At 36.2% G+C, this 16,550-nt stretch overlaps 1 protein-coding gene and 1 long non-coding RNA gene across 2 annotated transcripts in view; one reads left to right on the top strand and one right to left on the bottom strand.

The window, feature by feature from the left end:
* The first annotated feature begins 5,617 nt into the window (after positions 1–5,617).
* Positions 5,618–16,550, top strand: part of LOC125680083 (chorion peroxidase-like) — a 29,569-nt gene continuing 18,636 nt past the window's right edge. The window contains exon 1 of the mRNA XM_048919526.2: positions 5,618–5,654. Within this exon, the coding sequence (XP_048775483.2) occupies positions 5,651–5,654 (4 nt within the window). The 5' untranslated portion in view covers positions 5,618–5,650. The remainder of the gene's footprint in view (positions 5,655–16,550) is intronic.
* On the bottom strand, positions 14,128–16,148 carry LOC125667342 (uncharacterized). Its single transcript, XR_008800164.1, has 2 exons — positions 15,804–16,148; positions 14,128–15,609 (listed from the first exon to the last, which is right to left on the bottom strand). It is a non-coding gene; the product is annotated as an uncharacterized LOC125667342 (long non-coding RNA).

The following is a 16,550-nucleotide window of genomic DNA, read 5'->3' as shown; positions in this document are numbered from 1 at the left end:
ATTTTGATGTCGCTAATTCAAAGATCTGATCCCATATAGGGTCACATTAGAATTAATTTTTGATAAACCATTCAAATCGTAGCTGGCAAAATCATTGACAGTTGAGGAATAATGACAAAGGCCTCGGCGTGTATATTTCAAAACAAACTTTCTCGACTTCAAAGGTTATCATGCAAAATACACGAAAACGCGATCTTCATTTCTGAATTAAATATCAATAAACCGGGTATTTTTCTGAACACTTCATTTATTTATACCTGTTGCTACTGACCATTGCCTAAGTGACTTCATTTTTATAATTTCTACAATATATGTTCAAAGGATATTTAATCTAGATAAGTTTGGTCAAGGCTGGATGTACAGTGAAACTGATTTATAAAGGGCCTTCGTCGTAAAGAAATGTTAGTAATGTTAAAAACCCAATGTTGCAACCCCTTTCGAAAATCTTTAAAAAGATATTAAGAATATAGTTATAAAAAATGGATATCAATTTCACGTTCTAAAAGTCCCTCCGATATTTACACCACGTCAGTACTGATTTTAATAAATTTTAGTTTATGCTTGGCGTATTTTTATTTTTTTTTTTGCTCACGTTTTTGATGACAGAAAGGTGATGTTTATATATATATATATATATATATATATATATATATATATATATAGCTATAAATTGATAAGTTTTTAGGGTTTACATTACATGATATTTTTGTGATGTTGAATGCATTTTTTGCATTGTCTCTAGTCATTACTGACAGCCATGTATGTGTACAATTTTTCGTCATTGACTTAATAATAACACATGACGTTTTCCATCATAATTGGCGTTTTGTGTATTGCTGTTTTAAGATACGGGCTTCTGCTCCCTGACAGATAATATCGATAATTTTTAACAATGATGGAGTAACGGGGTTCAAATAAAATGCCATTCAAATTACACGGCGCTAGGTGTATCCCCCTAACCCTGGTAGCCACGCACTGGAGTCGCGCACATCTATCCAGCAACAAGATTGTCCATATTCATGACCCCATGTTACATGTACTCCACAAGGAATTCATGTTATTCTCTGTTTAAAAAACCCCATGCACTAGATAGCTTTTCCTTTTACCGAGATAACATTTATATTTAGTGAAATGTTCAATAATCTGTTATTAAAATCAGGTATTTGCATATCAAAAGATTTCATGGTATTTGTGAATAGATGCTTTCTAGCTATGAATCACCGTGTAATATCTTGTTAAGTCCTTTCTCAATCGCTAAGCATAAAATAGGCTTCTTTTTCATTTTCTACAATTTGCATGTAGTTTTTTCTAATGCTAGCACGTTCATGTATTTTCCCATGGAATATATTTTGTTTTGATATAGATATATTTTAATCATATGGAAGTCAAATCTATTTTTGTTGTTGTTGTAATTTTGAAAAATAAAAAGAGATTCGATTGATTTCCACCCATTTTTATCAATACCACCAAAGGACCTTGTCATATACCAGTTTTGAAAAATTCAGTTTTATTCTAATTTGATTCTTGAAAATCTTATTTCACCTCACCAAAATTCATTTGTTGCTATCTCACATATGTTTGTGATGTTTTGATTCAGTATAAACGCTTCTGTAATATAACAAAAGGCCCGCAGGTCCTATCACTCACCTGTCTATACATTACATTGTACATTCTCGAAAGGACGTGAAAAAACACCAACTAATCCAATAAAATGCAATCGTGTGTGTGTGAAAGAGAGAAAAACAAAGAGGAGAACAGATTTAACACGTTTTAGATAAGGTACTTCCAGAATAAAAATATGTAAACCTTCATTCTCTTACTCACAGTTTCATTTATGACCAATGCGCATAGCATGCGAAATGTTTACTGCTACAAACCAACAATGCACAGTTTATTGAAAGTAGACATTAACGACAAACTGACAACTCAACTGAATGACAAACGGGATGATTTCAGCTTCTCCATCGTCAACTTCCCATATTTATGTAGCAATATTCCATTATTACCTGCATATGGTGTTTATATCTCTCAACTGATTCGATACGCAAGAGCTTGTTTTGCGTATGGTCAGTTTTTAAATCGAGGCAAGCTACTGACAAATAAGTTGGTGGTACTCTCGATTAAAGTCAGCATTTCGCAAATTCTATGGTCGTTATAACGATCTAGTTCGTCAATACAACCTCGCATTGGGTCAAATGCTGTCTGACGTGTTCATACCGATTGTTAAGCCGTTCTTGGCACACTGATTTTGACTACGGATAACTCCGTTTACCTGATCAGCATATAGAGCTCACGGCGGGTGTGACATGTCGACAGGGAATGCTTACTCCTCCAAGGCATCTGATCCCACCTCTGATGTGTCCTGGTGTCCGTGTTTGCCCAATTGTCTATTTTGTATTGCTTATAGGAGTTATGAGATTGACCACTGTTCGTTATCTTCACTTTTCACAGTAAATTAAAGTAGATATGAAACATGTTTACTATATGTCCAAGTTAGTCCCCCACCCTTTTTTAAATTTGTTTTTTTTAATTTTAATTGATCTGACCAATAAGATATTGTCATAATCAATATATTAACTATATGGCCATACTGCCCATATCCTAGATATCATGCATTTGGTTTTTCTCGCACATGTGTGGTAGCGGAGAAGATTTTTGAAGATCTGGCATTGGTTTTTGCAGTTTTTGTCCCACCCATGAAGCCCTGGAGGTGTTGTGTTAAGGTAATATATTTCACAAATTATAATCCTCTTATCCCAAAGAAGCTTCACTCCAAAACATTTAACAAAGTTCAAGAAGTTCAAAATGTAATTGGTAGTATTCATAGGCATAGCTTGGGTTCGAATATTACCGAGGCAGGGGGTCTGGGGGGTTGTGCCCTCCAGAAGCTATCGACATTTTAACAACGTAAAAGGTGTTTTTTTGTTTTTTTTTACCGAGGCAGCTGCCTCGGTTGCCTCAATGGAAGCTACGCCACTGGTATTACTACATAACATTGTAATTTGTTTTTCTTTTTTGATATCTTAGTATATGGGTTAAATCCCGTTCAATAAATCAAATTATAGAGAAAGATCTTAATATTATTATCATCTTCAGCTATCAAGTACAGTACCCAAGAGTTTTTTTTAAAAATTCTTTTTACCTTTGATTCAATATTTTACATGTATATCATGAATAATGTTTTCCTTTTGATTTAATCTTTTTTTCCATTTGAAATTGAAAAGTAATTTATTCAAAAGTCATTAAAGCAACGTACGATATCAAATTAGATAGTTAAAGCATTTACTGTAAAAGTTTGCCTAAATAATTGTCCTAGGGTTTCAACAATCTTTGTAACAATTAAATTTATCATGAATAGGGAAGAATGCCATTTTCTACAAAAATGATATTGGAAATATTCAAGTAAGACTAAAATGTCTATCAAAATCTGCATTTTGAAAACTTGCTATGAAGACGTGAATAGTAAGTTTTGAACAAAACGGCTGCTCAACGGACAATCAAGTGAATAATATTCTAGCTTCAGGAACTGGGGACAGTTTCGCAATATATTTCGCAATATAGGCGCGTCAGCTTTCTTAAAAAATGGAACTATTTCATATTTGAAGTGATATTACATGTCAAAAAATATTGCAAACAATTTAAGGATGCATGTCAAGTGCAGCTGAGTGCTTAATGAAAAAGTGATATATGCAACATGTAGGTGTCACCTTGATTCCTAGCAAATAAACGGGTGCAAATACGAAACTAAGACTTGTGATCAATTGCTGAAGAAATTTAGATGAAAACATGCATGGTCCAGTAAAAGGTCTGTAGCTGAATGGGAAGGTGGATGGTCCCTGATAAAAGGTAGATTGTTAAGAAAGGTAGACAGAGTTCATGATTGTCCACAGTGTTTAAACCCCCTCGCACAGTACTCTGATGGGGTTCGGTGGTGGGAATTTAGCCCAAATGAGAAGAAAAAACAACGTGAGAAAGGGGCACCTGCTCAGAGCATGTTTGTGCACCAACACCAGTGTGTATAGATTTCATGTAAGGGTAATAATTTATCAACTACACTAATATTAAATACAAGTATTGACACAAAAGGGAAATATGATTTTTATTCGTCTGTCATAATCGGGCTTTGATGTATACCCCCAACCCACATGTTTCAGAAACAAAACAAAAATCCTGACTTATGCCACCTTCCATCACAACCGGAAACTGAGATCCATGTCGCTTGGTACGACGAACATTATAGAATTATATATGGATTTATTGGTTAGACTTAAACATGCAGCAGGAAATTGGTGACAGCTCACCTACACTCAGTAAGACCGTCAGCTGTATCTTCTAATGACCAACTCGCGTTCGGTTTGCTGTTTTACGTTCAGTTATCATAAAAGTTTCCCCTTACGTAGAGATGACACCAGCTATTGGTGAAGTGCAAACAAATTTTGACCTATGCACGGCGCCCAGGGCCGAAGAAGTTATTGTTCTTGATCGTATCTCCGTTTTTAAAATCATACTAGAAAGACTCAAAACCTTTGTTTTTATTGCCGGGCACTTAGTGAAGGAACAATCTCGATAAACGACATAAGTTTGACAAGAATCGAACCCAGGCTTCCCAGGTGTCCTTACCACTAGCGCCCTTACCACTAGGCTACCGCGTGTTGTTCTATTGGAATGATTGTATAAGATTTTATATCTAATGGTTCCATTACAATGATTGTGTAAGGTTTTATATTCAATGGTTCCATTACAATAATTGTATAAGGTTTTATATTTAATGGTTCCATTACATTGATTGTGCAAGGTTTTATATTTAATGATTCCATTACGATGATTGTATATTTTATATATAATGGTCCCATTACAATGATTGTATAAGGTTTTATATTCAATGGTTCCATTACAATAATTGTGTAAGGTTTTATATTCAATGGTTCCATTACAATGATTGTATAAGGTTTTGTATTCAATGGTTCCATTACAATAATTGTGTAAGGTTTTATATTTAATGGTTCCATTACAATGATTGTATAAGGTTTTGTATTCAATGGTTCCATTACAATAAATGTGTAAGGTTTTGTATTCAATGGTTCCATTACAATAATTGTGCAAGGATTTTATTAATCAGTGGTTCCATTACAATGATTGTGTAAGGTTTTATCTTTTATAAATTCAAATAACCATGTGATGAGTAGGCTGGGTCTTGATACACAAGCGTGAACATTACTTTCGTCTAGCTAAATAATTTTTATAAAGTGAGAACTACGTACAAATAGAAAAGATGAAAGATGTACTGCCAGTCTTACTATACTATCATCTGGAAAGTATCTAAATGTAATTGATAATATCTAGGTACAAGGTGTAGTACAATAAATATTTATATTCCTCTTGTTCGACTTTAACACCAATGAAAAGATTTATAGGAAGATAGGAAAATATAACTACCTAAGACAAAACATACTTCAAAGGTTGACAAATTCTAATGCTTTATCTTAACATAGCATTGATGTGTTAGTTGATTGGATACGGCACTGCGTGGTTTTAGGTACAAACAAGTGATTGGATAATTTTAAATTTGAGCTAGTGTAGTGCTACTGAATAATCCTATTAAAGTCGGCATTTTGACATTTGTTTCAAATACCGGTGCGACGCAATAACCATGGGTAAGTACTTTTGAGCCTTTTCCATTAATGGAAGATGAAATATTAAGCAATCTCTGTAATAGTGACTACAATCATCTTTCTTTTATACGTTTCCTACACCCTGAAGTTCTTTTGGTCCTTATAACATTACATTGTCGTGTGAATCATTTACTAATGTTTAAGGATTTTTTAAAATATACAAATTAACATTATTTTTCATAATGTTTAACAACCATGTATAGACACTATTTTGTGGAGAATACCCATAAAAATAATGCATGGAGATGTCGTTCAATTGTAATATGGTTTTAAAACTTCATTGTATGACAAAAGTTTCAGATGTTGAAATACAGTTTTCTTTTTTTTAAAAAACACCCAAAGTATTAAATCACGTGATACTTTTATTTGAAAAACTCACTGGTGAGCCGTTTAGGACAGAAAATTGAAGAATAAAAATAGAATTCCTGAAATATTTGAAAGGGAATACCATTCTATATAAAATGATCATGAAAACAATTCTAAAATTTGCACCAGAATACATAAGATTTAAATGTAAAATACATTAGAGTTTTGTGTAAAATACGCTACAGTTTATTGCAAAAATGCATTTGAGTTTAATGAAAAAGTACACTAGAGTGGAACGTAAAATTTCACATGAATTGCTACTCAATATGCATATGCTGTATGCATATGTATTACCTCTTCATGGAATATAGAAATGTTACATAAATTCAGCTATGGCTTCCACTTGAAAATTAAAAAATAAATAAATACATATTCATACATATACATTCTTGAATTTCAAAACACCTAATTTTATAAGTGTCATCTGAATATTTTTCTTCAAATATAAGATTAATGTGTATATTATAATTCAATTAAAACATCCATATTGCATTAGTGTATGTACATGTTTGAATGATATTTTATATACTTAAATGTTTTGAGAACAACACAAGTGCTCTTACATAAATGGTAGTAATCATGCTCTTTTATAAAGTCAGTATCCAAGGTATCTCATTACACCAAACTTTTATCTAATCAAAGTAAATTAAAGTTATAGCACTTCACGTGAAGAATAATTTCACCATTTGGGTACAATGAGTAACCTTCACATTGTTTCTTTTTCTGTTTCCATTTTTGACTAAAAGATCTCATACTAAAATTTCTTTGTGTTTCCTTGGAAATGACTTGAAATGCTTAAAATTTTAGCTTTAGCAACCGATTTAATGCTTTGCATCCAAATTATCTTGTCAATTCTTATTTCAAAACATCATTTCAGATTGTTTATCATTTTGTACCTTTGTTGGACATTGTTTGGCAATATTATGTTTGTACGAGTTGCTCCATTTTCCTGATCAAGATAAAGGGCGCACGGTGGGTTTCGTCGGTCGACAGGGGGTGCTTACTCCTCCTAGGCATCTGATCCCACCTCTGGTATATCCAGAGGTCCGTGTTTGCCCAACTCTCTATTTTGTATTGCTTATAGGAGTTACAAGATTGATTACTGCTTGTTACCTTCATCGTTCACGGGACAGTACAGTTTCACGAATGGTCGGACATCTCCGTACAGTTAATTTATAGGTTAAATCCCATGCCGTATTACCTGTCGGAAACACGAGTGATGTCAGAGAAATGTAAAGTTGCAGCTGCGGCAATATTTGAACTCATCTCCTCCTTTTTGAACGCCATCTAGATATAAAGATTAGGTTAAAATTTTAATAAGATATATATCTTCCAACACACCGAATATTTGCTTTACTTTATCTATCAACAAATAAGTAGATAATCGGTCATTTTGTTTCCTTCTTGTACTCAAACCTGTTTCGGCCATAAAAAAATAGTTTGATACCATTTCCTGTCAAAAGAACGAAATTTATATAATATTGAATCAAAACATCGTTCTCCTTTACCTAGCTAGAATCCCTTTAAATCACCCTAGAGGTCTTTGATTGGAGAACTGAAGATATAACCTGAAAGTCATTGTAACAAGGACTTAAAATTTGAGTTTAACCATTTAGCCCCGATATTTAACGGACCATGGGGAACTATTTTCTTTTTCGACGGAATAGAATTTGTTTGAGAAATCAGTTGCTAATCTCTTATTTCTGTTTTCAAAATACTCTGGATTGAAGCCAAATATTGGGGAAAAGAAAATACGGGTAGGATCAGAACCAGTCTTTTGTTTTATGTAATTTTATGCCCAGTTCGAGAATTTCCCCTCCTTTAGAGGGGAAAGGCTATAAGCCCGTGAACTGATCCGACCGGAAACTCTGTGCACTCAAACACACACAAATTGCATACGTCATACCTTCTACTTTCGTTTTCCTATATATGATGCTGTACTCTGTTCACGGGCCTGATTCTAACACGAATTAAAATGTGATCCAGTTTCCAGGCCTGACTTTAATACTAATTAGGATAAGATTCAGTTCACGGGCCTCTAATTAGGATATGATCCAGTTCACGGGCCTGACTCTAACACTAATTAGGATGTGATTGAGTTCACGGGATTGCTTCTAACACTAATTAGGATGTGATTCAGTTCACAGGCCTGACTCTAACACTAATTAGGATGTGATTGAGTTCACGGGCCTGATTCTAACACTAATTAGGATGTGATCCAGTTCACGGACCCGATTCTAACACTAATTAGGATGTGATTGAGTACACGAACCTGATTCTAACACTAATTAGGATATGATCCAGTTCACGGACCTGATTCTAACACTAATTAAGATGTGATTCAGTTCACTGGCCTCTAATTAGGATATGACCCAGTTCACGGGCCTGACTCTAACACTAATTAGGATGTGACCCAGTTCACGGACCCAATTCTAACACTAATTAGGATGTGATTGAGTACACGGGCCTGATTCTAACACTAATTAGGATATGATCCAGTTCACGGACCTGATTCTAACACTAATTAAGATGTGATTCAGTTCACGGGCCTCTAATTAGGATGTGATCCAGTTCACGGGCCTAATTCTAACACTAATTAGGATGTGATTGAGTTCACAGGCCTGATTCTAACACTAATTAGGATGTGATTCAGTGCACTGGCCTCTAATTAGGATATGATCCAGTTCACGGACCTGATTCTAACACTAATTAAGATGTGATTCAGTTCACGGGCCTCTAATTAGGATGTGATTGAGTTCACGGGCCTAATTCTAACACTAATTAGGATGTGATTGAGTTCACGGGCCTGATTCTAACACTAATTAGGATGTGATTCAGTGCACTGGTCTCTAATTAGGATATGATCCAGTTCACGGGTCTGACTCTAACACTAATTAGGATGTGATTGAGTTCACGGGCCTCATTCTAACACTAATTAGAATATGATCCAGTTCACGGACCTGATTCTAACACTAATTAAGATGTGATTCAGTTCACGGGCCTCTTATTAGGATGTGATCCAGTTCACGGGCCTGACTCTAACACTAATTAGGATGTGACCCAGTTCACGGACCCAATTCTAACACTAATTAGGATGTGATTGAGTACACGGGCCTGACTCTAACACTAACTAGGATGTGATTGAGATCACGGGCCTGATTCTAACTCTAATTAGGATATGATCCACTTCACGGACCTCATTCTAACACTAATTAAGATGTGATTCAGTTCACAGGGCTGATTCTAACACTAATTAGGATGTGATTGAGTTCACTGGCCTGATTCTAACACTAATTAGGATGTGATCCAGTTCACGGGCCCGACTCTAACACTTATTAGGATGTGATTGAGTTCACGGGCCTTATTCTAACACTAATTAGGATATGATCATGTTCAAGGACCTCATTCTACCACTAATTAAGATGTGATTCAGTTACCAGGTCTCTAATTAGGATATGATCCAGTTCACGGGCCTGACTCTAACACTAATTAAGATGTGATTGAGTTCACGGGCCTGATTCTAACACTAATTAGGATATGATCCAGTTCACGGGCCTAATTTTAACACTGATTAAGATGTGATTCAGTTCACGGGCCTCTAATTAGGATATGATTCAGTTCACGGGCCTGACTCTAACACTAATTAGGATGTGATTGAGTTCACGGGCCTGATTCTAACACTAATTAGGATATGATCCAGTTCACGGGCCTAATTCTAACACTGATTAAGATGTGATTCAGTTCACGGGCCTCTAATTAGGATATGATCCAGTTCACGGGCCTGACTCTAACACTAATTAGGATGTGATTGAGTTCACGGGCCTGATTCTAACACTGATTAAGATGTGATTCAGTTCACGGGCCTCTAATTAGGATATGATGCAGTTCACGGGCCTAATTCTAACACTAATTAAGATGTGATTCAGTTCACGGGCCTCTAATTAGGATATGATTCAGTTCACGGGCCTGACTCTAACACTAATTAGGATGTGATTGAGTTCACGGGCCTGATTCTAACACTAACTAGTATATGATCCAGTTCACGGGCCTAATTCTAACACTGATTAAGATGTGATTCAGTTCACGGGCCTCTAATTAGGATATGATCCAGTTCACGGGCCTGACTCTAACACTAATTAGGATGTGATTGAGTTCACGGGCCTGATTCTAACACTAATTAGGATGTGATCCAGTTCACGGGCCCGACTCTAACACTAATTAGGATGTGATTGAGTTCACAGGTCTTATTCTAACACTAATTAGGATGTGATTCAGTGCACTGGCCTCTAATTAGGATATGATCCAGTTAACGGGCCTGCTTCTAACACTAATTAGGATACGATCATGTTCACAGACCTCATTCTACCACTAATTAAGATGTGATTCAGTTAACAGGTCTCTAATTAGGATATGATCCAGTTCACGGGCCTGACTCTAACACTAATTAAGATGTGATTGAGTTCACGGGCCTGATTCTAACACTAATTGGGATATGATCCAGTTCACGGGCCTAATTCTTACACTAATTAAGATGTGATTCAGTTCACGGGCCTCTAATTAGGATATGATGCAGTTCACGGGGCTGACTCTAACACTAATTAGGATGTGATTGAGTTCACGGGCCTGATTCTAACACTAACTAGGATATGATCCAGTTCACGGGCCTAATTCTAACACTGATTAAGATGTGATTCAGTTCACGGGCCTCTAATTAGGATATGATGCAGTTCACGGGGCTGACTCTAACACTAATTAGGATGTGATTGAGTTCACGGGCCTGATTCTAACACTAATTAGGATGTGATCCAGTTCACGGGCCTGATTCTAACACTAATTAGGATGTGATCCAGTTCACGGGCCCGATTCTAACACTAATTAGGATGTGATTGAGTTCACGGGCCTTATTCTAACACTAATTAGGATGTGATTCAGTGCACTGGCCTCTAATTAGGATATGATCCAGTTAACGGGCCTGCTTCTAACACTAATTAGGATACGATCATGTTCACAGACCTCATTCTACCACTAATTAAGATGTGATTCAGTTAATAGGTCTCTAATTAGGATATGATCCAGTTCACGGGCCTGACTCTAACACTAATTAAGATGTGATTGAGTTCACGGGCCTGATTCTAACACTAATTGGGATATGATCCAGTTCACGGGCCTAATTCTAACACTGATTAAGATGTGATTCAGTTCACGGGCCTCTAATTAGGATATGATCCAGTTCACGGGCCTGACTCTAACACTAATTAGGATGTGATTGAGTTCACGGGCCTGATTCTAACACTAATTAGGATGTGATTCAGTGCACTGGCCTCTAATTAGGATATGACCCAGTTCACGGGCCTGACTCTAACACTAATTAGGATGTGATTGAGTTCACGGGCATGATTCTAACACTAATTAGGATATGATCCAGTTCACGGGCCTGATTCTAATACTAATTAGGATATGATCCAATTCACGGGCCTGATTCTAACACTAATTAGGATATGATCCAGCTCACGGGCCTGATTCTAACACTAAATAAAATGTGATTGAGTTCACGGGCCTAACTCTAACGCTAATTAGGATATGATCCAGTTAACGGACCTGCTTCTAACACTAATTAGGATATGATTCAGTTCACGGGCCTGATTCTAACACTAATCAAAAATGTGATTGAGTTCACGGGCCTGACTCTAATACTAATTAGGATATGATCCAGTTCACGTGCATCTAATCCAATCCTTGTAAACCCTAACCCAGTCCTTGTAGAGCATAGATTAGTCCCTGTAGAGCATAACCTAGTCCCTGTAGAGCATAACCTAGTCCCTGTAGAGTATAACCTAGTCCCTGTAGAGCATAACCTAGTCCCTGTAAAGTATAACCTAGTCCCTTTAGAGTATAACCTAGTCCCTGTAAAGTATAACCTAGTCCCTGTAGAGCATAACCTAGTCCCTGTAAAGTATAACCTAGTCCCTGTAGAGCATAACCTAGTCCCTGTAGAGCATAACCTAGTCCCTGTAAAGTATAACCTAGTCCCTGTAAAGTATAACCTAGTCCCTGTAAAGTATAACCTAGTCCCTGTAGAGCATAACCTAGTCCCTGTAGAGCATAACCTAGTCCCTGTAAAGTATAACCTAGTCCCTGTAGAGCATAACCTAGTCCCTGTAGAGCATAACCTAGTCTCTGTAAAGTATAACCTAGTCCCTGTAAAGTATAACCTAGTCCCTGTAAAGTATAACCTAGTCCCTGTAAAGTATAACCTAGTCCCTGTAGAGCATAACCTAGTCCCTGTATAGCATAACCTAGTCCCTGTAAAGTATAACCTAGTCCCTGTAGAGCATAACCTAGTCCCTGTAGAGCATAACCTAGTCCCTGTAGAGCATAACCTAGTCCCTGTAAAGTATAACCTAGTCCCTGTAAAGTATAACCTAGTCCCTGTAAAGTATAACCTAGTCCCTGTAGAGCATAACCTAGTCCCTGTAGAGCATAACCTAGTCCCTGTAAAGTATAACCTAGTCCCTGTAGAGCATAACCTAGTCCCTGTAGAGCATAACCTAGTCTCTGTAAAGTATAACCTAGTCCCTGTAAAGTATAACCTAGTCCCTGTAGAGCATAACCTAGTCCCTGTAAAGTATAAGCTAGTCCCTGTAGAGCATAACCTAGTCCCTGTATAGCATAACCTAGTCCCTGTAAAGTATAACCTAGTCCCTGTAGAGCATAACCTAATCCCTGTAAAGTATAACCTAGTCCCTGTAAAGTATAACCTAGTCCCTGTAAAGTATAACCTAGTCCCTGTAGAGTATAACCTAGTCCCTGTAAAGTATAACCTAGTCCCTGTAGAGTATAACCTAGTCCCTGTAGAGCATAACCTAGTCCCTGTAGAGCATAACCTAGTCCCTGTAAAGTATAACCTAGTCCCTGTAGAGCATAACCTAGTCCCTGTAAAGTATAACCTAGTCCCTGTAAACTATAACCTAGTCCCTGTAAAGTATAACCTAGTCCCTGTAGAGCATAACCTAGTCCCTGTAGAGCATAACCTAGTCCCTGTAAAGTATAACCTAGTCCCTGTAGAGCATAACCTAATCCCTGTAAAGTATAACCTAGTCCCTGTAAAGTATAACCTAGTCCCTGTAGAGTATAACATAGTCCCTGTAAAGTATAACCTAGTCCCTGTAGAGTATAACCTAGTCCCTGTAGAGCATAACCTAGTCCCTGTAAAGTATAACCTAGTCCCTGTAAAGTATAACCTAGTCCCTGTAAAGTATAACCTAGTCCCTTTAGAGTATAACCTAGTCCCTGTAAAGTATAACCTAGTCCCTGTAGAGCATAACCTAGTCCCTGTAGAGCATAACCCAGTCCCTGTAGAGCATAACCTAGTCCCTGTAGAGCATAACCTAGTCCCTGTAGAGCATAACCTAGTCCCTGTAGAGTATAACCCAGTCCCTGTATATCCTAACCTAGTCCCTGTAGAGCCTTACACAGTCTTAGCCTATAAAATGCAACTTTGTCTCTGTACAACAGTATCGTATTTCACTGATAATAAATTTTCCATACATGTTTATTATTAGTTTAATCATCAGGCACAATTGAATAGTCTCGTGGGGATTCGGGTTAGAATAGATCCTCAGTACCCCCTTGCTTGTCGTAAGAGGCGATTAAATGGGGCGGTCCTTCGGATGAGACCGCAAAAACAGAGGTCCTGTGTCACAGCAGGTGTGGGACAATAAAGATCCCTCCCTACTCAATGGCTATAAGCGCCGAGCATAGGCCTAAATTTTACAGCCCTTCACCGGCAGTGGTGACGTCTCAATGTGAGTGAAATATTCTCGAGAGGGACGTTAAACAATATTCAATCAATCAATCAATGACAATTGAATAAATACCCAGTCTCTCTGTGTTATAGACTTTTCCAGTCATCTTGAGCTAAATCAACATTTTTGTGCCAGACCCATTTTTGTGTGCATCATAACTCAGTATCTCTATAAATAGTTGAATCTGCAACTACTACATGTAAGAGCTTGACGTATTTGACAGACATTTTTTTCCACAATTTCCTCTGGTACTTAGTCTTGATTTTAATTAAGAAGAAAAAGTTGAACAGATAACAGTTTTATTATCAAGACCTTAGACATACAATGATTACATTATCACATTGTTGTAACCTTTGACATTGAAATATATTTTCCAGATACATGTACTTATGAAAGAGCTGGCTCGCATTCTACCTCATGCTCCAAGATTGCGTAGCAATAGTAACACATGATGGCTATATTAGACAGATTGATAATGATGGGTAATCAGATCAAACATCCTTAATATAAATCAAATTTACATAATCTGTTAAGAATTGATTATATATTACTGGGTAATTAAGGGGTCTTTCATGAAAAGAAATGAAACATTTTTAAGTTTTCATAAAACATATGAAACAACAATTTTATCTTTCTTTCAGTGATTAATTGGTAAACGCATTAAACGTTTCAATGTTCCATGGGAAATACAACATAACTACATGTATTTATTCTATATGTTGAACAAGAGGCCCATGGGCCACATCGCTCACCTGAGCCACCTTGGCTCATATTGAAAGATTTTTCCTGAATAATTGTATGTAAAACTTTGATTCTCTATTGTGGCCCCATACAACCCCTGGAGGCCATTATTTCAATAAACTTGAATCTGTACTATGTCAGGAAGCTTTCATGTACATGTCAGCTCTTCTGGCCCAGTGGTTCTTGATAAAAAAAAAATTAAATGACCCACCCTATTTTTGTGGTCATCTCCCCTTTGAAGAGGGCATGGCCCTTCATTTGAACAAACTCGAAAGTCCTTTACCCAAGGATACTTTTGGCTAAGTTTGGTTATTATTGGCCCATTGCTTCTGGAGAAAATATAAAATGTTTAATCACGGACAGACAATGAACAACAGGCGATCAGAAAAGCTCACTTGAGCTTTCAGCTCAGGTGAGCTAAAAAGTATTTACGTATGGAATAATTTTCTTCATATGTGTCTTTTTTCATCCAATGCTATTTCTCCCCACTTTTAAATTAACGTTCAGATTTGAAATACATCAGAGTTTCCTGTAAATATGCATATCGATATGTGATATATGTCCTTATCAACTACAGAGTTTCATAATACTGCCTTGCCTTGCACGTGAGTTAAAACAGTATACCCTTTACAAGTCGTTGCCTGCAGTATATAATAACCTCTCTATGATAAGAATGAGTTGAATTAAACAATGCTATAATTCTAATATACAAATGATCCATGTGTACATGTATACTCTCCAAAGAAAACAATTTAAACAATGTTAATGTTGCTGAAGAAAATTTACCACAAAGCAAAAGAAATGCAAAAGTTTGGCATCGGATCAAGTGCCTTTGACCTTGTTGACAATATACAATTACAAACAAAAGAAATAATAATAATTTATTCGTTTTGTGAGTGCACACTCAGTGGAGGTCAGTGGAGGTGCATCTTCTGTTGGCCTCCTCATATGCCATTCCTGTTTTGGAACAAATGAGAACAACGGCCTCTTTTAACATCACTAGGGGCAGGTAGTGAGCTGCCATTCTGGATAGCAAACAAAATTCTATGAAAATTTAAACTTTAAATATTGTGCAATCATAATAAACTATACTGTCTTTAAAAAATTTAAAGGTTGAAAAAGCATAACATACATAAATATACTATATTAAATTAGTTTTTATTGTTTCAAGGATGATATGTTTAAGTTCTAGATATGAATTACTGGTAAGTAGCCTTACAGTGGATAATTTAGAATTTTTTTTACTGAGGTCTTCATTTTGTAAGCCTTGCAATGTTCTGTATTTGGTAAAATCTAAAATAGATATTGAAAAAATATTATATTCAAAACATGATAAAATCATGAACTCTTTGGGAATAATTTATGATTCAATTGCAACTACATGTAGGATCGTCTATGAAATAGACATGAATGCCCTTTCTTGCAGAGTGGTGAGAAATCAACACACAGAACAATAGATGGAAGGAAGGACATAATTTAGATAATTATAACAAACATTATACAACCTAGCCATATACATGCTTGGATATGAAAAGTATCAATATTAAATGGGAGTATCTCTACCCATGACGAACCTTGCTGCACATCATTCTGTCCCTGAGTATATTTAGAACGTGTCCCAGTTCCTAAAAATAAAAGAGTCGGATTAGAAAGCTTTAATATGTTATGTGATGCACTACTTGTGTAAAAATTGAGCAAACATGTTCATTCAACTTCATAAAGATGTGTATTTTGGATCCATACCCAAAATATATATTGACTAATTCCTATCATATCAAAGTAATCAAAATGTGAGCTGCTGATTCTTTAGAAAATTACTTTCTTACCAATATATCAATATACTTTCCCCAAAGCAGTAAAGTTTAATATATTTATTGAACGGATTTTTTTTTATAAACTGTTGGTGTCTTTCATGGTTTTCTTCCTCACTGGAAAAATACTGTTGTCTTGTTAATACATGGTTTTG

Source organism: Ostrea edulis, chromosome 2 (genome assembly GCF_947568905.1).
Source record: "Ostrea edulis chromosome 2, xbOstEdul1.1, whole genome shotgun sequence".
NCBI lineage: Eukaryota > Metazoa > Mollusca > Bivalvia > Ostreida > Ostreidae > Ostrea > Ostrea edulis.
This window is presented reverse-complemented; position numbering and strand designations above follow the sequence as displayed.